This window comes from Amphibalanus amphitrite, unplaced genomic scaffold, assembly GCF_019059575.1.
Source record: "Amphibalanus amphitrite isolate SeventyFive unplaced genomic scaffold, NRLGWU_Aamphi_draft 001259F_arrow, whole genome shotgun sequence".
Taxonomy (NCBI): Eukaryota; Metazoa; Arthropoda; class Thecostraca; order Balanomorpha; family Balanidae; genus Amphibalanus; species Amphibalanus amphitrite.
In genome coordinates, this window is record NW_024882752.1 from 180,062 (window position 1) to 204,745 (window position 24,684).

Consider the following 24,684-nt stretch of genomic DNA (forward strand, 5'->3'; position numbering starts at 1 on the left):
TCCTGGGAGAGTGGTAAAATGGTTGCGGATAGGGGTACCCATGAAACACCGGAATACTCACCGGCCTTGGGTTGAAATTAATTAAATTGTTTTCAGTGTGTGTGAATGATCGCGAGTCGCGACGGTGTCTGAAGATGAATAAAAATGGCAGCTCTAGGTGCTAGAGGTGACTTATCTGGATTATTTTAGCACGATCAACTTGATGCTTACGATCCTCAACGAAATAAGTTATTTAAATGAATCGGAGAATCAGGTTACATTTATTTAATATTTTGTTTGCAAAACCACAAATATTTCCAAATTGCAATAGATGTTCATCTCTACTTCATTGACGTCATTCAAAATGGCTGACAGCGGAGGTTTGCCTTTTTTGTGTTATTTTTGCATTTTATTTTGTTTCTTTCGATTAATTAGGATGTCCTATTCCAGATTTGATATGAAACTCTTACCAATTTGAGCTTATTTCTCCGGGGTTTGATGAAATTTGCTTGAAAGTGAATTACGGCATACACTGCGCAGATATTTCGTAATATGCGCATTGTGTTTTGAAAGCTGATTTGGGTCTTTCACATCAAAATAATAATTAATACGCGGTAACTTAGATATCATTGGTGGTCAAATTTTCTGAAATTAGATTAAGGAAATCATGTCGCAGCAAGGTAAATCTTTAACTCATGCTTTTGATCTAAACATATGTGTAAAGCTGCCTGGATGGGTGCGATTGTGAAGCATTGAAAGTTTGGGTTGGATTATTTTATTTTTTACATGTCAATGTGCATTTTGAGCTTACACTGTCAGGTGATGAGAAATGCTACACAAATTACGGTAATGTTTAAATAGATGGTATCTTTTGTTTCAGTTTCTTTCATTGTGCACAAAGATAAGAACAATTGCGAGTTTCAGTTTTACATGTTATTGTAACATCAACATGTAACAACTTTTGTTTGTTTTTTAATTATATTTTATTCTCTTTGATTGTATTGATAGTACCTGCTCATTCATGAATTATTTAAAATGTATGGAATACGTTTCGTTTGACTTTTACATATATTAATGTCATTTATTAAATAAGTTTGATGTTTTGTGTGGCTTCTGCTGCGTAATCGTGCCACTTATCAATCCAATTGATAACAAGGGTTTTAGTTGCTACTAAGGGTGCCATATACCTATTTTGACCCCATGAGGCTAATATATGACATCACTCATCACTCATCAGCATCATGTCTTTTTCATGCTGGGTAGGGTCAGGTGTTCTACAAAAATTTTCGTTTTTGTACACTTATTTATCAGTGTGTCAAAGATTTCATGAAAATAATGTGCTTGTCCTCTTGAATTTTAAAGACATCATTTTTTAATCATTAAATGTTTTTGTTGTATTAAACAACTGTTAATTTGTTAATTATGCAAACATAAATATTAGGTAGGTACCTAGGTACTTACCCCAAACAATACAAATATCCTTTTTTGGAAGGACGTAGGTATATCTCACTTTAAGAAATGTTTCATGCAGTTAGTTCCTTCTCGTCAAAGGAATTGAGTTGGTACTTATGCATTGGGTACTTCAAATTATGCATCAATATTCTTTTGTTTGAATTGTCAAATGCAATTCTTCATCCGCTGCCTGCTAATGCAATAATTCAATTTAACACATTTCAAGTCCCATTGCAGTGTCTTCCTGTGACAGTTATGTATTTGACACTCATTGTTTTTCAGTTGCATGAATGTACCCACATCAAACAATAAACACATTTACCTACATATTGTCTTGGTTTTTGCTTTGGTAATTTGCCAATTTTATGTTTCAGATTCAAATGATACACCAAAGGCTCAGTCTACTGGGTCAGATAAGGTGAGATGAATATCATTCATGTCTGAAGCTCTTGTGTAAACAAACACTGATTGTTGCTCAGTGTTTTGTAGTGCTTCTTTGTGCAAAGTATTTATGCCATGATGATTATAGGCCATATGTTTTTACACAAGATGTACCCCTTGCCTGCAGGAATCGATGGACAGATTCACAGATCCCCCAGAGAGCAGCGACTGCAGCAACCACAGTACAACAGGTAAGGTATTCAGCAGCCTGCCATGAGACATCCAGTGTGCCCAACTCTGAATGCCCTCCATGTAGAATACTCCCTTTCAGCTCTTGACTGCAGACTAGGGGTTGACACAGCACTTGCTTTTTTCACAACACCCCAAAATATGTACAGATAAAAATAGTTTTCACATAGCCTTAAGTTTCTTACATCCTAAAAGGTTCAAGATTTGCCCGTTGTGATCAAAATTGTCAGGGAATAATGTTCAGCATGTGAATGCTTTCAGGCCAGGATGAGGGACATCTAAACTTAGGTTACAGTTTGGTAATCATTTGTTATTCTTCTCAAAGACTGTGCAGTGTCTCGACCCTAACTTTTATTATTACCTATGCTAGTCTACATAGAATGACAGTGCAGCGCCGAACACACGTATTATTAACCGTCGTTGTTCTATCTCCGCAGACAAAGACAGTGAGGTGTCGGACTCTGACTCGCGACTCGGCTCGGCTCGAAATGAGGCGGCGGCCATGCCCCAGCCTCCGCTGAGGCCACGACCGGCGGCTCCCTACCACCAGAGCGCCAACAGTGAGTTTCCGCTGACCAGCCTGCTCTCTGTGACTGGCTAGCTGGGCTGGCGATCGGCATTACTATTGATACCCACCGCACAGCTGTGGGTAGCTCACCGCACAGCTAGAGAGCTATTTCTCTGTTATGTCTCTTCTTTATCCGTTTTCTGTGTTTTGTGCATGATTGAAATAAAGGAATGGAGATGTACTCCTACCAAGACAATATAGAATGTGCCGTGGCTCATCAGCAATACATTTCTGTAGGTACCTTCAGTAGGATTTTGAGGACGTTTTCCGAAATAGTGTAATGCCCAGCTAGAAGTCATTTATACCGTATTTGACACACTTGTTAACCACTGACCGCCCCCCCCCCCTCCCCGGCAGGCGGGTCGGCCGGCAGTGTGCTGGCGCCCTCTCGGCTCGGTAACCCGTTCGCGCGCGTGGCGGCGCCGGTGGTTCGCAGTAGCGCGGACAGCTCGGAGCACCGCCCGCTGTCCGGCGGCGTGCTGGCGCCCTCGCGGCTGGGCGGGGTCGGCGGCAGCGCGGCGGCTGTCTCCTCGAGCCGCTCCGTGCTGCGGCCGTCAGCACTCTCCGTCCCCGCCGCCAGCCTGAAGACGCCCGAGACGAACGGCCTCGGCGGCAGCACGTTCACACTACATCCGCCCAAATTCAACAACCCGTTCGCCGCCAAAGGTGCGCGGTGTGGGAGAAGGAAGGGGACTAGGCGTTGGAGAGGGCTCGAAAGATAGAGGGTGGTTGCAGCATTGAAGCTTCATTTCTGCACGCGAACGTTTTTAAACAGCAGACGTCTGTCAGTAGACTGCTGTTTAGATGGACTAATTATAGGTTAGTATGACGATGTCTGCTTGTTGATAGCGGCACTTTCACATAGCCGTCAATACATTTGATTGTAAGGGGGTGGGGCCCTACACATAGACTGACCTTACACGGAGGCGTCATGTAGCGGCCAGCGGGCCCAGGAGACCGCTAAGTGACGGTGAGGAGCGGAAAGGTAAGGAAACCTCGACTGTAAAGGAACCTCGACTTACCGACTTGACAGGTGTATGCAAACATTGAGCAATGCCCTTACAGGTGTGATACACTGACAATCGTTTTCGATCCTTTTATCCAGCACCGTCAGGAGACAACCCTGACTAACTGGTGTACCTTGTCCCCTCAGCCGCACCCGAGGAGGACTCTGAGGACAGCCCGGCGGCGCCCGAGTGCGCCTCAACGGAGACGGCTAGCCGCCGACCCGCCGGAGCCGCCCCTGCTGCCGCTGCCGCCGCCGCCCCGCCGGCGGTCAACGAGACAGTGACCAGCACCAGTGGCAGCAACGGCTTCACCCTGCAGGCGGCCGCCGAGCGACGGTGAGGAAAAGGGAGGGCTACTCTACACAAATTCTGACCTCAGGTTCTGTAGGGAGTTAATGCGGCGGTAGTCGGCCTCCGAGTGATGGTGAGGGGAAAGAGGTTGCCCTGATCATAGATTCACTGAACTGAACTCGTACAGTAGGTTTGGGAGTTGCCCAGCGATGGTGAAGGGCGGAGAGAATGCTCTAATCACATACTTAACTTCTACTCAAAGCAGATTCTACCTATTCTGCGGGCCGTGCGGCCGACTGCGACGTTCCGTGTGGTTTGGTAGTTCAGACTTCAGAGCACTCTTTGATTGCCTTCTGACTAGCCTACCTTCCCCCTCCCTCACAGCTCTGAGGAGACCGAGTCGGCGTCCATCTCCTCGTCGTCGGGCGCCGGCGGCGGCTTCGTGTTCGGTCAGAACCTCGAGGACCGCGTAACCAACGCGGCAGCGGCCGCCGCTGAGCCGGCCTCCGCCGTCTCCTCGTCCGGCGACGAGCCGCCGGCTGAGGGCGCCACCGGCGAGCCGGCCGGCGACCAGGCGGCGCCACCGTCGCAGCCGGCGGCCGGCCTCAGTCTGCGCGAGTCGGCGGCCGTGTATGAGAAGCAGCGCACCTCCAAACGGAAGTATGATGAGGTGGAGGTGGTCACCGGAGAGGAGGAGGAGAGCAACGTGCTCCAGGTGGGTGACGGTGATAGGACGGTGGCCAGTGAACTGCGATAATGGGAAGCCGTACAGGGTACTGTGAGGCGCCGTTGGGCGCAGGATAAAGACAATGTCTGGTTAAGATTCTGTGGATTGTTTTAGGTTTCGGACCATACGATTGCATATTTTGGGTCCAACGTTATTTTGTAATACGTTCAACAAATCTTTTGGACTATTTGGTGACAGATTAACACCTACAGCATAACGGCATCACCCATACTCATTGATATAAAGCACCACCATTTCACGGCTTATTAATTTCGTCTAATGACGCCTGTTGTGTTCTTTTCAGATCAACTGTAAGCTGTACGCGTTCAACAAGGAGAACTGCTCGTGGCTGGAGCGGGGCCGCGGTCTACTGCGGCTCAACGACCGGCGGGAGGAGGCCGGCGGGGGCGGCCCGCTGCAGTCGCGGCTCGTCTTCCGGACACAGGGCAGCCTGCGACTGGTGCTCAACACTAAGGTACGTACACGTGGGCCCAATTTCACCAAGTGCGGTAAACTCAACTTGGAGGTAGTTTTTTTGTAGTTACGTAGTGTAGGGTAGTTTGGTAGTTTACCCCAAATTGAGTTTACCGCACTTGTTGAAATTGGGCCATGATGGGTGGTGGGAGATTGATAAAATCAGCTGCCGTATCATAACAGTCGAACCCAAGTGACACTAATTAATATTCGCTGCATTTACCTACATGTACACAATTTGTTCACTAGCCAGCTGCTTAGACTGCGCTACCCAAGTTGGCCGACACACCAGTGTTGTCGATGTTTCATTTTTCCACCGTCACCGAACTGCAGCTATTGTCGCCAATTACACTGGGTCCGCTCCGTTCGACCGTCGACTAACCGCTACCATGTGCCTGTTCTGTCAGATCTGGCCGGCGATGAGTGTGGAGAAACCCAGCGAGAAAGATGTGCGAGTCACTGCCATGGACAACGACCAGGTCAAGGTCTTCCTCATCAAGGTGAGATAGAGATCAGCATCCGGACCGATCACTGCTCCGGGGGTTTAGTTAGATGACAAGAAGTGTTTGATGAGGACGGTCTTGCTACTTGTTAGATTATGAAGCTGACGTGAACTGAATACATTTATAGAATCAGGTTCCCGTCATGGACCCCCTTTTTAAGGGTAGTACCGACGGGAAATTTTCCGATCGAAAGTAAGAAGTGCAGTTTCAGTTTCAAGTTTCAACCCAGTTTCACCAAGTGCGGTAAACTCAATTTGGGGTAAAATACCAAACTACCCCACTCCGTAACTACAAAAATACTGCCCCAAAATTAAGTTAACCTAACTTGGTGAGATTGGGCACTTGGCCCAATCTCACCTGGATCGCTTTTTATGAACTTTGATCGGAAACTAAAACGAATCATAATTCACAAGTAAAAAATGGATCGGGGAGATGAATGCAGCATCTATTGTACATCTCATGCTCTGCTCCTGCGTCGCACGCATGTCTGACTGCCGTTTTCGGTCGTGTTTTCAGAGCAGCACCAAGGACGCCGAGCTGCTGTTTAACGCTCTCGACTACCGACTGAGCGGTCTCCGAGCGGCCGAGTCGGCCGACGGTTCCGATGCCGAGGCAGCCGCCAAGAAGGCTCGGCAACAGGAGGGCGACGCCTCCCAGAACTGAGCCCCCGCTGACCCGGGGAGAGAAGTCGACCTCTGAGCTGCCGGGCCGGCTCGGCGGCCGCGTCTGTCTGTCGGCTGGGTGGGCAGGAAATGTCTGCACTGGCGTGGACTTTCTACTACGGAGTGTTACCGAGTGCCGGCTTGTGTCTGTATCAAGAGAGACATTCTGGTGTGGTACGCTTAGTACGCTCAGTCGGCGTATGAGTGCATTTGACTTAGGCTCCGAACGACAGACGTTAAATGGGAGACAACTGTGATTTAGTTCGATGAGTATCGGATTATGTTCGACATCCTAGAAATGCGTCAGACGAGCCATGAGTCGCGGTGGACTGAGAGTCGCTTTTGCCGGACTGGTACTGGTGTGGCCGAGGTAGCTGATCGTCCCGTCACCGTCTGCTGACGCTAGACTCCAAAGTGCTGTGGGAGAGCTGGACAGTTGGCAATACCAGCGGAAAGTGACAGTGGCGACACCTCAGTGACACTTACGGTGACGATAGTGGCAGTACCAGTGATTGTGACAGTGGCAAAGACAGTGACAGTGGACAGTGTCTGGGACGATGACTGTGGCGCAAAGACAGTTACACCGGTGACAAAGCTCCACTGGGCTGCGCGGGCCTCGCTATGCGCTGGCCCGTCGGTCATCACGCCCGATCACCGGACATCCATCTGCCCTACAGTGCCACAGTTGTGGTCACTGAGCATTGAACGATGTCGTGCCAGACGACCGAACGCATAGTGCCACTATAGTGGACAAGGACGCTTGAGTATCGGACAAACGGTGCCACTGTCAGAAATAGTACGCTGAGTGACTCCGAACAGAGTTTTCTGACCCGCTGTGACTGAAACCGATCCGCTCACGGAACGTTTCCGTGCGGACTAGACTGGACTTGCTGAATGAATCGCGTCAGAATTGAGCAAACGCTGAAGATGAGTCGTGTGGTCACCTTACGTATCAATGTGCTGGACCGACCGAGCTAGCTTGTGTGCGCGGTGCATTGCTCGCCGCTTTTCCATGTGTGGTATGTCACAACCAGCGGTCTACTTGATGTCGGTATGATTGTGGATATATGTGTAGGTGTATGCCAGCGTGCGCTTTGTCTGTGTGTATGCTCTTTGTGTGTGCTTGTGCGTGTGACAGTGGTGCTGCTCCCTCGACAGGCCAGCGCTCTAGAATGGCGGTCTGTTCGGCCGGCCGGGCAGACGCCACTGTCTGTCTGGTCAGATGTGCGTGCTGAGAGGAATAGAGTGCGCCGTCGGTACGGTCCCCAGGAACGGCCGACTGCGGAGGCTACTGGCTACGAGCTGAGTGAGAGAGCTGAGCGGTGTTTTAGTGTTGTAAATACAATAAACGTTTTGGAACTGAATAAGAATCTAAGTTCTCCGAATGCATGGGAACAGCGCGTAAAACGGTGCAGGTAAAATTGCAGATGTGAGATGGATGCTGCACTCTGTTGCGCCCAAGCTCTCCGGAAAAGCTCTCGATACTGTATTCAACCGCGACACACTCGTTACAGGACATGTTCAGTTCAGTGGAATGCCAGCTCGGGAGCGGCGCAGCCTGCCCGGCCTCTTTCCTCGCTGCGCGGGGAGCTCTCGCCTTCGCCCCCACTCCGGCGCTCTCCGTATAAAACTCGCTACATTTCGCCACTAGATCCTATCATCGCTCTCTAACTCGTAAATCCGACTCACCGCTCGCACATTGGATACGCTCACGCACCTGATGAGACCGTTCAGAAAACCGCAAATTGACGCCCTATCCACGATCAAGACACGTCACAGCGGACTCACAAAGCTCGGCAGTCCTCCGGCAGCTGGTCCCTCATGGTCCGACATTCTACATAACATCGCAGAACTCTGAAATACGGCCTAAAATCCTTAAAAACTCATCCACACCGCCTACCCTGCTGACTGGTGTAAAATTGTCTCTCGCACCCGCGTTATACTCTTTCTCTCACGGCAGCGGATGGCTTGTCCACCTTCCCCGTCCATCTTGTCTTTGGCCTATCTCTCGAAACCTCTCTCCTTTCTCAGCTGCCCTCAGGACGCGCTGGATGTGGTGCCGCGTCTAGCTCTGCCCCCAGGCGTCGGCCGGAGCCAGTGTCACCATCACCACCAGTAGGATCACCACCGTCAGCGTGGCCAGCGTGTAGACGGCCAGCACCAGTCGGCGGAGCGTCGAGCCCTGGCGGAGCGGCGCAACAGTCAGTGTCAGATATGGAGGTAACGTGCGGTTCGGGTGCAGGCAGAAAGGCTGGTTTGCGTAGATTGCCACATGGGGAAGGATGTGACTCCCCTCACTCCCGTAAGTACCCATTACGAGATCAAAGAGACTTTGGAGAGAGCCCGTTAGCCGTTACGGAAGTTCACAACGACAGTGGCGCCATCTCTGGACATGTATATCAATTCATGTCGTGCGGCACAGTATACCTTCAGGCGCTTATCAGTAGCACCATCTATTGAGAGAAACATCAAACTTTGAGCCGTGCGGCACAGTATAAATTCAGGCGCTCGCTGTCAAGCGCGCGCCGCGCAGGCCAAGCGTGGTCAAACTAAAGACCACCCTCCATTCCATTCTAACCCAATGTGTGACCACCTCCAGTGACCGGTCCTCACCTGAGCGTCTCCTTGCGCGCCGGATGGGCCTCCTTTGACGCCGTTAGCGCCCATGTCTCGCATGCTGTAGGCCTCAGAGCTATTCTTCTGCCGGGCAGCTCGGTCCGCCGCGCACTGCTGCGTCTGTGACGTCATTTATGGTGACGTGAGCAGTCAACCTTAGCGTGACGTGTCGGTAATAATACACAGGGAAGGGCGATAAGCCTTCAGATCGTGATTATTTAGTAAACGTTCCCGTAGGAGTGTGAACCTCCAGGAAAGCATCTATGCACTTCATGCAGAACAGTCCAATGACGTTGGCACCGAATCGAGATAGTATCCGGATATTGTACTGTTATATCTACATACGGTTTACCAGCCTCTACCCCTCTCGACCCCGCCACCGCCATGACGTACCGAGAGCACCAGGTGGGTCACCACGTGCATCACCACGAAGGCGGCCAGCACCCAGTAGGTCCAGAAGGGCAGCTGGGCGGCCGGCAGCGTCACTGCCAGGAAGATGGTGATGATGCCGAGCAGGTGGGCGGCTGAACCCACCAGCCAGTGGAGCCAATTGAAGACGGGCCGACGGGAAGCCGTCGGGGCACACCGGAACAGCGCCATGAACGGCTGAACGAACGCCAACGCTGGAACGGAGGGAGAGCGTTAGAAAATCAGACCAGTGCACGGTGTGGGGGAAGGAAAATGACATGTTTTCCGCGTTGTTCAACAAAGCTATTTCCTGTTGAATTCGATGTATGATTGTCTGTCCTGTCGGCAAACTCATTCGTCTCCCATGCTTTCCCTATCTTCATCTCTTCATCTCTGTCGGGAGTTTTCTTCCACTCAGTCATTCCTCCTTTCTCCCTGCATTCTTATTTCGCTATCCCTCCATCTTTTTCCTTTCTCACTTGTTCCCTGTCTCCCAGCCTCCATCCCTCCCTCCCTCCCTCCCTCCCTCTCCCTCTCTCTTCTCTCACCGATGCAGATGATTCCCAGGAGCGGGTGCGGGTTCACACTGGTCGGTGTGCTCGTCCAGCCCTCCAGCTGAACCAGAATACACACCAGGCCAGCCAGACTGCACAGAACCGTCAGCACCATCAGGTTACGGTGCGCCACGAACCACAGGTCCAGGCCGGCCACCTTTCGGCCCACCCAGGTCTGTTTGAAGTAGCGCGCCAGCATCATGCCCAGGCTGGCGGTGCCGAGCCAGGCGACAATCATGAGTGCCCCGTGGGCTCGGTACAGAGTGCCCGAGTCGGAGGCAGCGCCGTAGACCCGCGCGCCGCCCGCGCTGGAGGAGAGGGGTACGGGCGCGCCCGTCACTCGCTTGGTGCCCAAGTGGTACTGCGGCCGACGCTCCACGTCCGCTGGGGAAGAGAAGAGGGGGTCAGGTGGGAGTGTCCTCAGAAGGAGCTTAGAGTTAACGGAGGAGATCGATCAGGTTCAGGAGTCAGGCTAAATTGCATTTGGAACGATGACTGAGAGATCGAACAATTTGTCATCTAGCTCACGGCGATCCTAATCTTGATATAACATTGTAGCCGGCTGATTAACGAGATGCTAATGTTCGCTAAATTCATCAAAAATGTAATTGATCTTTGTCACCAATTACCGGCATGAATAATCACCAGAGCTCACCACCACATCACCGATACCGACGGGTGACCGTGGTGACGCCTTACCAGAGGTGGTGCCGGAGGCTATCATCAGGTGCAGGCCGTCCTTGCCCAGGTCAAAGTCCTGGCCTCGGATGGTGAAGCGCGCTGAGTGGGTGAACTCGCAGATCAGCAGACCGTCCCGGTACTGGCTGGTGACGTCACTGACCAGCAGACCCTCCTGGGGGAGGGGGGATGGTCACACGGTGCAGCTGGGGGGGGGGGGGGCACACCAAGCAGGAAATACGCAACAGCACTTATCGCTGGCAAGTGCAACTGCTCACAAAGTTTCTCGAGTCGAAATAAAGATACAACACGGTCCACAATGCTACAAAACTCCTTATTAACCCTCGCCCGCACATGGGGGGGGGGGTTGCCACCCCATCCCCCCAGGTAGTCTTTCTGCTCTGCACTCGACATTTTTAGAGCTAGAAGGCTGATTTTTCGTATAGCTGCTCCTCTATCCTTTCTTGATGTCCACTGAAGATTTCAAGTTTCTGTGATTTTTGGTTTCGGAGATATGACCTTGTTTTTCAGGTCATGTCATGACCCAAATGGCCAATTCTCAACATCTTGCGTTTGCCATGGGCCTTGTCGGCTTTTGACACCCTGATTTCGGCCTTTTTTGCCAGTCTTACCTCCCACCTATCATGGAACATGTTCGACGATGTACAGGGGTCAAGGTCAGGGTCAAGGTCAACCTAGGTCATCTAAGATAATTGCGTTTTAGGCAGGGATGCGGAGCCGTGGAAATTTCAGACGGCTCCGGCTCCGGCTCCGGCTCCGGAGAAAAAAATCGGCTCCGGCTCCGGCTCCGGCTCCGGGTGAAATGGTATGGCGGCTCCGGCTCCGGCTCCGGCTCCGAGTAAAATGGTCCGGCTCCGGCGGCTCCGGCTCCGGCGGCTCCGGCTCCGACTCAGTACATCCCCTACGCAATCAATTAAATACGGGTGGAAGAAAAATTGGATTGGTTATACGCGTTACTCTTTGCCATGACCGGCTCACCGCGTCCCCGCGCAAACGCACCTCGGAGAGAACTGGCAGAACAAAGGGCTAGGAAGCGATGGCATTGGAAACGCAGTCGCCGCGAATCGGATCGGAGTTCAGTGAACCATCGTAAGCTGACACCCGTCTCGGCTGCATTGGGGGGTGAGGGGTGGGGGGGGGGATGAGACGGTGCTGGGAGTCGCAGTCCACTGCACTGGTTTGAAAACAATGGCCGTCACCTGATGACTGGTCCTCATGTTCTGGGGATGCAGTAGACGTGGGGGGGGGGGGGGGAAGAGCAAACAGGAAGTTGTTTGCGTACTGTGGGATACTGGGGATATTCGGATTTTTTCATTCACTTGATGGCCCATGACGTAAGTACCATATCGTTTTACTGCCTTGTACTGTCAAACCGAACTAGGTCAATTATTTTTTTCCTCTTCAAAAAATAAAAAGGAGCCGGAGTCGCCCCCTTTTTTGGCGGCTCCGGCTCCGGCTCCGGCTCCGGGCTATATTGTTTCACGGCTCCGGCTCCGGCTCCGGCTCCGGGCAAAATATGCCGGCTCCGGCGGCTCCGGCTCCGACTCCGGCTCCGGCTCCGCATCCCTGGTTTTAGGCAAGCTGAATTTACTTTTTGTGAAGTTTTTTGACTGCATTTTTGGTGAAAGATTCTCAGATCATGATTTCATGTAATATGGACCCAAAAACAATCGGTGCACACATCCGTATACACACAGACACACACAGACATACAAACACATATAATTGACCTTGACCTAACTTGACCTGAAATGACCTCAGCAGCAAAATTCTGGTCGGGTAGTGTGACAAAGAGGTTCTAGCTGGCTTGGCACCAGAAAACAGCATCGTCATCGGTATTTGATAAGCAGCGCACTTGATATCCAACGGTGACCCAAAACAGCAACATTTTTTAGTTTGACCTGACCTGGAAGGTCAATGACTGACCTGAGGAGGTAAAACTGGGTATCATTGGATTTGTCTCTTCCCAAAGAATCTTTTTGGTCTTTACCGCTAAGCTCTATCTCCAACAGGAACGAAATGGCGCGGGGGGGTGGCAACCACCCCCCCCCCCCATGTGCGTTCTAGGATGGGAAAATGGCATGTGCGGGCGAGGGTTAAAGTGAGAAGTGGGCATTCGTCATTTTCCCAAGTCCCACTTTATCGAGACGATACGGTCAAACATCACACCTCTTCGATTAAGAGACGGTCTAGAACCACCCTACCGTCAACATGTGCTATATCAAGACGGCAACTAGGCACGAAGGATATTACTGTCCACACAACACTGGCAGCTGAAACAAAGATAGAACAGCCTCATTCGCAGCGAACTCACTTTTGAGGAGGCCCGTATGGGAATGGAAGACTCGTGTCCGAAGTTGTAGGCGTGCAGAATCTGAAACCGTCCGTCGTTCGTACTGGCGCAATAAATAACAGCATCATCTCCCTGGAAAATGATACAAAACCCATCTTCAGGCTAAAAACCTCGCAACAAGCTCATCTGAACACTACTAAAAAAAAGAACAAAGCGTACTCTGACAATTACAAAAGTTACGAGTACAAACTCGTAATTCAAAGCAGGTGTCAATCTAACGACAGCATGAACAAAAGTGTCGCACCAAAGTTTCCCTGCAAGCATGTTTTAATTGCATCCACTAAGAGTCTCCAAATAACGAGAAGGGAGCGCGTGAAGTGGACACAGCTGTGCGGCCCACGAAGGCCGGCGGATTTCCCAAGGCCAGCGGCAGCAGAGGCAGTCGCTCTCACACACAACCCAGTACCCACCCCAGGTAAGGAGAGGACGCTGCACCCCAACCCTGCACCATCACGAGACTGCAGATCACGTGACACAGTGGAGCACTTCCTGTCCAGCCCGAGCCGAAAATGGGATGGGGCGTTACTTAATCAGGTGGGCTGATTCGAACACGGAAAAAAACGGAAGCCTCCGAAGCGAGGCGAAAGGCCTATGTTTAGAATTATTTCAAGACAGTATAAAAAAAACACCAGCAGTTAGAAGCAGTTACGAACTTTTTCCCCAGGATATGGTGAGGAACATGGTTTCAGTTTGATCTATGTTGTATAAAAAATAAGTATCCGCTAAGAATAATCAAGATCTGTGGCTGGATGACACGCGAGTCAGACAGGGAAGAAGTGAAAGAGGCAGCGATGAGGAAGAGCCGGTGAAGTAGAGAGGGGACTGAGGAGCTGGGTGCACTGTCTGAAGGTCACCTCAGACCGTTCGTCCGTTTGTGGCACGTTCCCACACCTGTCTCTAGGTGGGACGGCACGGAACGACCGGGATGGAGCCCGGAGGGATTGTGAGGCGAAGTTCAATGTCAAGAGTAAGCAGCAACCCCGCACCACAACTTTGAATAATGCTGTTTTATAAATACAATATAGGATGAAAGTTGATAAAAATACTAGCAGAACCTGATTGATGATCTTTGGCTAAATCACTTACATGTAAGTAGGGTACAGAAAAGTGTCAAAAGGAATATGAAGTGAAGACATTAACTACGGTTACACTTACAATATAAAGCTACGATGCTCGCAAGTACTTTCCAATGCAAGTAAGACAAAATCCTTGACCCAAATGGGCCAGAAATCCCGGCAGTGGACGCCCGCCCATTGTTTCGTTTCTCCTTATCACCGTCTCTCCTCTAACGATCTCCGTGAGATGGTATCATCCTTCCGGGAACCGTGAGCTCACGATTAGAGCCGCCGCGTGATATCGCCATTGTCACCGCCGTCTTCACGGCACTCACGGCAACCATCGTGACTACGGACCGGCCGAACACTCGCCACAACCCCGTCAGCGGTCGGACACTCCTATAAATAGCCCAGCGAGCACCAACTCCTCCTCTCCCGCACTGGCATTCACTATAAATATCTCATCAGCTAGACGAGCACAAGTTACCGTTGCCCTTTCCGAGGACCCATATCCCTTCTGGAGGACACCTATACGGTTGTTCTCCGGTAGACCGCGCAAGACACTCACCAGTCACCATTGCCCTGTCGTCACACAGTCGACACTCACCATTGCCCTGTCATCGTACAGTGGACACTCACCATTTCCCTACCTTCGGACAGTGGGCACTCACCATTTCTCCGTCGTCTGACAGTGGGCAGCGGACAGTGGACACTCACCATTGCTCTATCGTCGGACAGTGGACACTCACCATTGCTCTATCGTCGGACAGTGGACACTCACCATTGATCTATCGTCGGACAGTGGACACTCACCATTGCTCTATCGTCGGACAGTGGACACTCACCATTGCTCTATCGTCGGACAGTGGACACTCACCATTGCTCTATCGTCGGACAGTGGACACTCACCATTGCCCTATCGTCGGACAGTCCCACCGCCAGGTACCGTCCCGGCTGGTAGCGTCCGAACAGCTGCATTCGGAACTGGCCGCTGCGCAGTCGCCGGTACGTCACCATCAGGTCGCAGTTACGCTCCTGGATGCAGCCGGCAGTGCGCGCGAAGCAGCCCTTGCTGAGCAGGCAGTCGTCGAACACGGAGCTGATGCCGCTGCGGCTGGATAGGGCGGCCGATGTGGTGGGCTGCTCGCAGTCCTGTGGAGCGAAGCAGATAGTAAATCAGTAAAGGAAGGTAAAAAATCAGGAAATAAAGTAAATCATTCTTGTACTGTGAGGTAAATCATACTACTCGCATTGCAACTGGTAAGAGGCTGAGACAATGGGCCCGGAGAATGTTGAGAGAAATTATTTGTCTGTGATGCTGAGGCTGTATTGAGATGCTGAGGTAAGTGGGTTGGCTTGGCTACCATAATGAAGTGAATAACCTTGAAAATAGCAGTGGCCTACAACACTTACTAATTACTATGCGACAAACACTAAGCGTTAAGCAGCCAAGAGTACACCAGACGACACATGAAATGATTCATTGCCGGGCTACCGATTCGAACCCAGGGGCTAGTACTACTCCTACAGGTAAACGGTCGTTAGAAGCGTTATCAGATTCAAGCACAGTGAGCCAGACTCGTTTGGCTGAAATTGAGATGAGTTAGACATCGACGCTAGGCAGAAAAGGCAGACTCGTGAATACGTGGCCAGCTATACATATCTAAACAATATAAAGAACACCAGCTAACCACTGTCTAATGACTGACCGAAGGCTGACCACGGCTGCTCCCACACCATCTAGCAGTTATATGCCGACGTGGTGAAGTGAAAGTATAACGATTGTAATACGCCACAGCCCTCTGCGCTTCACAATTTCATAGCATCGTCACATGCACAGCCGAGACGTTTGGTTTAGCGAAAGTCGCATGTCTACAACAGGAACATACATACCTATGTAAGATCTAGGCGTTTTCCAGAAGTTCCGGGCGCTGTTCTTTGACACGATTTCCCCGTCTGATCACACATAGGTAAAACTTATTTACGTATGTTGGGTAAGACGGTAATATTCATGCATCTTATGTAAGTTAACTTCTTTCCTATACGTATGCATTTCCATGTCCCACCTATTCCAGCAGCATGTAGCCAGAAACGGGCCAGCAGCTAATGGTCATTGGTCAATGGTCAGTGACCAATGGAGAGTAGTCGATGCAGTCAGCGCAACCAGTGGTCAGAGATCAGTAGCACTGGGCTTTCAATATTCGATGGTCGGTCGGAAGTAAGTGTCTGGCTGTGGCCAGAGTTTATAGGCGCTCACTATTTACCACAATATCAGCATTCGATAGCCGGCGTTTCAAAATAAGTGATCCCTGGTCAATGGCCTGCCAAAAGTCAATGTTTGGTGATCACTGGTCACGGTCAGTGCTGAGCTGTCAGAAGTCAACTGCCTGTTTAAGGTCGGTACCCGTTTGGTCCCTTACCTCTGAACATGGTGCCTCTGTGGTGGTCCTTCCAGGCCGTTTTCGCCGAGACTGAAACAGGACAACAGACAGGAGTTACCACTACGGTGAATGCTGAATTGGACTTCTGCCTCACCCTCAACAGAAACAGTCAACACACATGAGTTCCGAGCACTACGATATCTACAGTCTGAGAGACCAGACAACCATGACTAAATGTCCCTTTAGAATCATGATCAACGACATACATAAGCACTGCAGAGTCAGACACAACAGAAACATCATATCGCGGTGAAATTGCGGAAATAGTCGCCAGCTGTACCGGGAAAGAGAGCGGTAGGTTTGAGCAACAGTCTGTGATCGGGTAAGTGCTCGTGGGAAAACTGCGGTGACGTGGTGAGTCGGCAGCCCAGTGAAAGAGGCGACACAGCGGCGTTTGATACGAGGCCGGTGGGACAGAATCCCACATGTTTGCACATCCAGTTCGCAATAGGGACAGTATGTAAGTACTAAGTAGTAAGTACATATGTGAGGAAACTTGGGGCTATGGCAGGGATAAATTCTAAATAAATTCTATGCCAGAAGAACGGTGTTGAGAGTCAAACAAAGGCCTGGATCAAAACCTTAAAATGAAGGTTCTGAATTGTGATGATTTTAAAAAAATGTTCTTATCGAATTTATGCATGTGTGCATTGAATCCAGATGCACATTCAATGCACACATTGTAGAATGTACGAATATATCAGATAGTAAAATAATTTGGGCAGCTTTTCAGCACAAAAATGAACGATGTGGACAAGGTTAAGGAATCTACATTTGATGGATAGTTTCAGCTGGTATAACAATGGAGACATTCGAAGCCAATGCTTCTTAGCCCGGCAGTTGCTGGGGTATTTCGCCACCCGCCGTTTGCTGGGGGGGGGGGGGGCGTTAAACGTCCCCAGCCGATAACTCGAGAACCAATAGGCGCAGCGAAACGCACGAGGCGGCAAACGAAAGAACGCGACGAGACGCTTCAGATGAATACTTTAAAGTTGAATTTTGAGGTCACAGGTCGGGTCAAGGTCAGGTCAAACACCTGAAATCGGGCTTTCAGTAGCATGGACTTCAGGACTTCGCAATGGGCGCCTCTCGTCATAAACTCTGTCAAAACGGTGCACAATCCTTCATATAAGGCCTACAAGAGTGTCAGCTCCATGAAGGGGTCAGTCAAGCATAGGTCAGGGTCAAGATCAGGTCACCCGGGTAGGCACATATCCCCGAAAATCAAAACTGATATTCGCAGCCTGTGACACATGTTTAATGGGTAACCTTGGGCGTAGAACACGATGGTGACATTCATTTTATCATATGTGTACATGTTTGGTTCAAAAAGTTCAATTTAAGAAATGCATGTATCATGGTGTGAAGTAGTCGCGAGAAATTGCCAAGATTCAGTTCAAGATTTTGGAAAATGCAGAACGATATTAAATAATCGAAGATAGCCATTTGATTGTTCATGGTGTTGGCAGTGTAACGGCGTTTACGGCATGTCTTTATGTCTATTCTGTGATTTTATATGATTTTTGAACATATGCCGTTTCTGGTCGAAAACTCAGAAATCATGACGTCACTAAAACCTCGATATCTCAAAAAAAAAAATTCCGACCGATTTTTTTAAAACTTTGTCAGAGTAAACTTCAATTGATTCCCTACAGGTACCCAAAATTGGGCGCGCCTGTGGCGCGCCGTTTTTATCCCGCGCACCGACGGGGGGGGCGGATATCCGCCCCCCCTGAGGTTTTTCGCAAATAGCGGGAAAACCGCGGCGCGTAGCGCCGCGAAATTTGGTATGACTATTTCCTCATCAATTTTACACATGGTGTGCAAGTTTGAACCTCCTAACTTTCAAGGTCAGGTCACCAGGTCACTTTGAATGACCCAACCTCAAGTCACTTTTTTACAACTTTGTCACCGTGCCAGAGCTACAGTAGATGTCGGAGGCCTTTGAAAGTCGCAGGATGTTATTAGGTCATTAGTAGCTACAATTTGTATATCTCGGAATTTTGATATCGGTGACCTAAGGTCAGGTCAATTTCGCGACCTCCCCATGATAAGTCAATGGGGAAAAAATCAACTCCCCGTTTTTACCACTAAAACGGGTCGGAATGGCCCCATATACCATACATGACTTCATATACGATCAACCTTCACTACCTTGAGGTCTGTTTTGCTGTTGGGCAGCTGTGAGGTCATGTGACGTCATCAAAGGTCACCAAAGGTTTTTGGCCAATAACTCCGTACAGGAACAAGATACAGACGCGTGGATGGTCTCATTGTGTTCAGCTCGTCAAGACGCATCGAATGATATACATGATGACCTCGAGGTCACGTGACCTGAGGTCAACCTTTGACCTTGACCTTTCGAGGTCAACATATATATCATTCGATGCGGATTGACGAGAGAATTACGATGATGCCCTTAGTTTGTTCCTATCTTGACTAATTCGAAAGTTATTCGAGAAAAACTCTCCATATCTAGCGCAGCCATTTTGAGTTTTTCGACCCCTGTGACGTCATCTTTGACCTGACCTGAAAATGACCTTAGTAAAAATTGTAGATCTTGACCGTGCGTATCCGATGCCGTTTACCGCTTGTCGCTATCTTGCTTCGTTCTCGAGATCTCAGGGGGGCGGTCAACCGCCCCCCCCCCCCGTCGGTGCGAAGTTGGCGCAGACCCCCGTCGGTGCGCGGGTTATACTATGGCGCGGCGAAAAAAGTGGGGGCGTTTAACGCCCCCCCCCCCCCCCCCAGCAACTCGCGGGTTAGTGTGGAACCCAGGCCTCAGGCAATACAAGTAACCCTCCAAGGGAAAAAACAGACCAAAGATGCTGATGGTTATATTGTAGAGAGGCTGATGGATATGTGTCATAAATAAGCCAACAAACCTATATCAGTGTAAATGATGAAGTTATAGAAAACAAACGGCGCCTAAAAAGTACCGCTGCATTTTTAGATGGAGCGTGAATGAGAACAATTCTATTTCACCCACATGGATACCATACCGTGTCTGGCCACCGATCGCCGAGCAGATAAAATCGAGGTAAATGGTTTCCAGCGCCCAGCACGAGTCAGACAGGCACGGATCAAAGTTCGCTCGCGCGACTGGTATGCCATGTGCAGATAACACGGTGTTCAGTTTCCTGGTTCGATGTGTGCTTTCAGTTACTGGAGTTTCTGGGCGCGGCAAACAGATGTTGTCAGCACAGCTAGACTGCTGGGATCGGCGTTCGGTCTAATAAATAGAGCCTACTAAAAAAAGATTGATGCCAAAGATCGCCATTTACGTGAACAAGGCATGACAAAGGAAATACGATATGGTGGGCGATGACTAAACAAATCAATTGCACAACTTGGTCTCTAACAATGAGGTAGACCAAGTTCCGACTGTAGCTTTGGCTGTAGCTCGTTCAGTGGAGCAAATGACAGTATGCTTTGCCTCTATCATCCAACGCGCGGCACATTTACTCACCCCAACCAGAATATCGGTCATGTCGTGCTCCTCGTCTTCCTCCGGTTCTGGGGTGGCGGTGGTGGCGGCCGGGGCGGGGGCGGCGGCGGCGGCGGCGGCGGCGGCCGGCTGCGGCGGCTCGCGGCCACTGGCGCTGACCCGAACCGGCTCCGAGCGGCCGCCCACCCAGAACGTCTGGAAGTTCTGCACCATAGTGACGCGGAACTCTACGTCCTCGTCCAGGTCGTCCGGCGACTCCCAGAGCAGCGTCACCTCGTCCTTCGGCTTGCCGTCCGCGTGTGTGATCGAACTCTGCCGACGGGAGAAAGAGGCATGGTGAGGGAACCGGTAAACTGAGGATGAATTGTTTTAATTTACAGATTTATTGGAATGAATTTACGGAAAATGTGAAATTCGATTAAACTTGTGATTGAATCACCTGTGTAGATCGCACTATTTTCATACAACTGAGCATAACGCCATCGCTTTGCTCTTATGAATAATACGGTACACCAGAGTTCATAACTATATTTGTAAGATGTTCTATCGAAACATAACGCCAAGTAGAAGGCATCTGTTTCTCTAATACCAGGCGCTAAAGCCGGCCACCCCAGTCCACCGAGACCTCAGGCCGATGAGTGGTCGCCGGTGACCTCTCCCCTTTACCGTACCGGCCGGCACCCGGACACCAGCTCCGAGTGACTCACAACCCGGAGCAGTCGCTTCTGACACGTGGCAGCGCTAAGGGTGACGTCAAAATCCCACCCTCTCCATTCATCTTTCTCCTTTCATCCATTCCTAGCTCACCCTCTTGCTCTTCCTGTTCACGACTTCCCGTAAATCAATCACCATATAGCGACTCGAATGCGGGTTCTAACCACCGCGCCGGGGGCCCGCTGCTTTACCAACTGAGCTACAGAGCGGGCTGTCACATGACTAATGCAGAATGACGTCACAGTTGCCATCCCTCTGAGCATTCTCGGACAGGCGACCGATGCGAGGGGGTTTCGGACCATACCTATCGCTCCAACGAGCTGGCCTGGCGAGGCAATCATTTCCACTAAACCCAGCCGCCCACTCAACCCATCTAATTCTGCCATAACGCATAACATCCTCCCATGTTTCTCAGAATCAGTGGTCTCCCCTTGCCCCTGACGGTCAGCCCTCTCCCCCTGATAAACTCATGGCCGGAGTGGACCCTCTGCTACCTTTCCGACCCATGATGGACTGGGACGTGCCACTCACAGCTGGCCTGGAATGGACCCTCTGCTACCTATCCGACCTATGATGGACTGGGACGTTCTACTCACGGCTGGAGTGGATCCACAGCGAACAAGGGCGTGCTGCTTAGTGTAGAAGCGGCCCACCGCCGGCAGATTCGGGTCTCGTACCCTTCGAGCCTGCACAAAGAACCCCTTGAAGGGTAGCAGCTGGCCTCGCTTCAGGTTGACCATCAACCTGAGGACAACACAGAAGATGACATAGGTTACAGTGGATATTCATTCGGTCGTCACTGCAGGACATGGCAGGGAGTCATCATCGGTAAACTGATGTAACGAAAGAGGAAGGACATAGCAATGGTTGTTATGGGTGCAAAGGTCACATTACATACATAGGTCACTTTGCACGTTCCACGGTCAGTAGAGCCCAATAGTCTATACTTTCAAGTGCAGTTATCATTTATATCAAAGAAACCACCAAGCGGAAATTCTGTCGAACGTTCGAAAGCTGGAAGCACGAGAGCAATATTAGACAACACTAATGAGAGGCCAATTGGATACCTACACGTCAGAAATAAAAACCACATTGCTTCCTTGAGAGAGCCTTTTACTTGATATACCGGTACAATGATACTTGGTGCAATGACCATTTACATACATACATGTAGATCAGCAATGACTTAACAGCAATGACCTATCACATCAAATATTCTGAGCTATTTATGACGGAACAAAGGTCTCCTATTTTGGGATAAAAATCATAAGAAACCAATCATGTGAGACAAGCTGTGCTACTTTGGGACTGCTGCCTGGACCGCTGGGGCTCTATGCACGTTCTAACGGTGCAGTGCTCTGTCGCCTGCACGCCTGTCCCCCTACTGCGCCGCTATGGGTCCCTCGGGGACAGTCGGTGGCCTGAGGTGGGCGTGGTGAGCCAGAGACCTTGATTGGATTATATAGGTCACCGTGGGGATACCGGCCGGGTCCAGCCAACATGGGAACAACGCCCACTGCCCAGGAAAGTAGGCAGAGAAAACAACGAGAAAGAGAGGGAAAAGCGCAAAGTTCGTCAAAGAACGCAGAAATGTTGAAGAAATTGGCTGCATTACTCTATGACAGTTCAGGAAAAATGCTGCTCGTGGTCGGCATCGTGGACATATAGAACAATGTCATTTCCTTTCGAAGTTGTGACGGTGATTCTCCTCTGTGTAGTTTGGTATTTGTGCTACTACATCAGAAGATATTCATTACTTTGATATATATAATCAGCGGCAAAACATCTAAAGTTGTCGTGGACATTGATCGTCTCTGCTTAATTAACTTCTTACACACAGAAAAATATTGACACCGTTAGCGGTGTAATTGCACAGTACATATCTGAGCACTTGAGGAAAGTTAATTTAGTCCCTTCCCCGCTTAAATTACTCGCGCTTCTAAATGAACACCAGGAAGAAGGTAATAGAACACTGTTAGGAGGGTTGGGTGTTTTACTACATGTAGCAAAACACCCAACCCTCCTAGCAGTGTTCTATTACCTTCTTCCTGGTGTTCATTTGGAAGCGCGAGTAATTTAAGCGGGGAAGGGACTAAATTAACTTTCCTCAAGTGCTCAGATATGTACTGTGCAATTACACCGCTAACGGTGTCAATATTTTTCTGTGTGTACAAACGTAAATTACTTTTACAAAGTTGTACTGTATGAACGTGATTTCATTGACGCAATATTCAAATCAGACCGTGTTTCAGGTCTCACTGGTGCACATAAAGTGCATTGAACAGTGCAGACGGCGTTACAAAATGCTAATTAGATACGCAATGCAACGGCAAAGTGCTGTAGGAAGGTCGCGTAATTATGACAAATAATGCCTCGCTACTGTGTGGTAACAGACATTGGGTGTTATGCCATGAAATCTCATTAACAACTCATAATCCTCTCCACTGCCGGTAATTACATTTTTTGTTTGATATGAGACGATGATTTTGGCCTTGAACAGGGCTCCTTTCGCCCTGTAAGCCGAAGGTCAGGCACTGGCACCATATATGTTAGGGGCTCGACTGAAGGAGGGGGCAGAGTGGGCTGGAGAGCCCTGCATCGTGACTGTCTAGCTGGCCTGACCCCCTCCCTCCCCTCTATACCTCCCTGCGAGGCAGAGTGAACGGTGCAGTGCATCGTGATTGTCCCACGACCTTCCCCTCTCCACGCCTGATCACCGGCTGTGTTGCGTGTTAGATATCCATAACGAGAACGGTCTGATAAATCACGGCCGGGCTCACATAACTACTTATCATTTAATCATTACCAGTCTTTATCTGATGTTTGTCCTCTATGTTTCCATCTCTCCTCATTCCATCGCTCATTGCATAGATACTTATCATTAGAAATAGGCATTCGAGACGTAACGACTCCGATTTAGTATCTATAAGACCAATTCATCACTTTGATTACAAAATGCATGTATTTTCTATACATGTTTATTTTCATGTACTTCATAGTTCATCATACTCTGCGCCTTCGGTATGATTAAAAACTCGGTCGAACCCGAACACTGAACAGTCCAATATCCATCCGTCACTAGCAATGTCACAGGGCCTGAGCTCTGAGCTGTCACCTGTCACCCGGCCGGCCGGGGTGTGGGTGGTCGGCCCCGGTGTCAGTGTCAGACACGGGGGTCGACACCCGGTGTCAGTGTCAGACACAGGGGTCGACACCCGGTGTCAGTGTCAGAGTGAGTCAGACAATGGTTAGTCAGTCAGTGCCGGCACTGACCTGTTAGGTTTTTACAGAATGGCCAGTCAAACCGTCTTTACCGACCAGACACCGTGCAATTTACTGATCCGTCACCAATGACTTAAACAATTATATGTATAGGAGCTGTTCTATTAGCTGCAGCATTTATATAATCATCTGTCAACCGTCTTCATCAATCTGTCAATTGCCTGTCTAACCAGTCACCGGTTTCACCAGCCTTTTTTTCATAGCCACGTCACTTGTCAGCCAACATCAGACCGTCTCTCTTCTGACTTCTCTTCTCTCTTTTTCTGAGTCTCCTGACTTGTTAGCTCACCAACGCTGATTGTCCCCGAACGTCATCATTTCGGATCTATGCACTGTGCACTGTGCCTGCAATCATTTACGAACCATCCTCGCCAGCTATACGCGATCCCCGTGAATACTGTATCAGCACTAAGGCCTGGTCGGGTGACTTATAACTCAGTGAGTCGAGCGAACGAGCTCTCACATGCACTGAAAACTATTTAAACCAAGGCTGGCGAGTAAACCGGTGTTTTACGGGTACCCCTATCCGCAACCATTTTAACCACCCTCCCAGGAGTGCTAGGTCCCATTGCGGTGTAGTCGTACTTGCTCTGAGCGGATATAACCGCTGTCAGCGCACAAGTCCGCTGAGAGCAGGGACGACTACACTGCAAAGGGACCTTACTGTACTCCTGGGAGGGTGGTTAAAAATTGTTGCGGATAGGGGTACCCGCAAACAACCGGTTTACTCGCGGGCCTTGGGTTAAATTGTTTTCAGTGTGTTGTAAACACATCTTTGCTCATGTCATAGTCGAATGTTATCGCTTGTTGACGAGGTTCCC

The 24,684-nt window shown here is 49.9% G+C and overlaps 2 protein-coding genes across 5 annotated transcripts; one reads left to right on the forward strand and one right to left on the reverse strand.

Moving 5' to 3' along the window:
* Positions 1-303: 303 nt before the first annotated feature.
* Positions 304-7,657, forward strand: LOC122371568 (ran-binding protein 3-like). Of its 4 annotated transcripts, none has more exons than XM_043347987.1 (10): positions 304-359; positions 1,806-1,849; positions 2,000-2,063; positions 2,499-2,621; positions 2,987-3,295; positions 3,783-3,972; positions 4,312-4,642; positions 4,959-5,129; positions 5,536-5,628; positions 6,148-7,657. In XM_043347987.1, exons 1-10 carry the CDS (start codon positions 311-313, stop codon positions 6,292-6,294), a joined length of 1,521 nt encoding a protein of 506 aa, XP_043203922.1. In that variant the 5' UTR covers positions 304-310; the 3' UTR covers positions 6,295-7,657. The 4 variants fall into 4 exon arrangements, with proteins under 4 accessions (XP_043203922.1, XP_043203923.1, XP_043203925.1 ...); XM_043347988.1 differs by having other exon boundaries at positions 359-659; XM_043347990.1 differs by lacking the exon at positions 304-359 and adding an exon at positions 563-593.
* A 107-nt stretch (positions 7,658-7,764) lies between these two features.
* Positions 7,765-21,325, reverse strand: LOC122371562 (putative ferric-chelate reductase 1 homolog; the record flags this gene model as incomplete). The annotated part of the gene is made up of 10 exons (XM_043347976.1): positions 7,765-8,475; positions 8,907-9,029; positions 9,303-9,532; positions 9,866-10,255; positions 10,571-10,724; positions 12,885-12,995; positions 14,888-15,130; positions 16,399-16,449; positions 19,889-20,179; positions 21,178-21,325. Coding segments are annotated over 10 exons (1,858 nt in total), but the record flags the coding sequence as incomplete, so codon positions are not given.
* Positions 21,326-24,684: the final 3,359 nt, after the last annotated feature.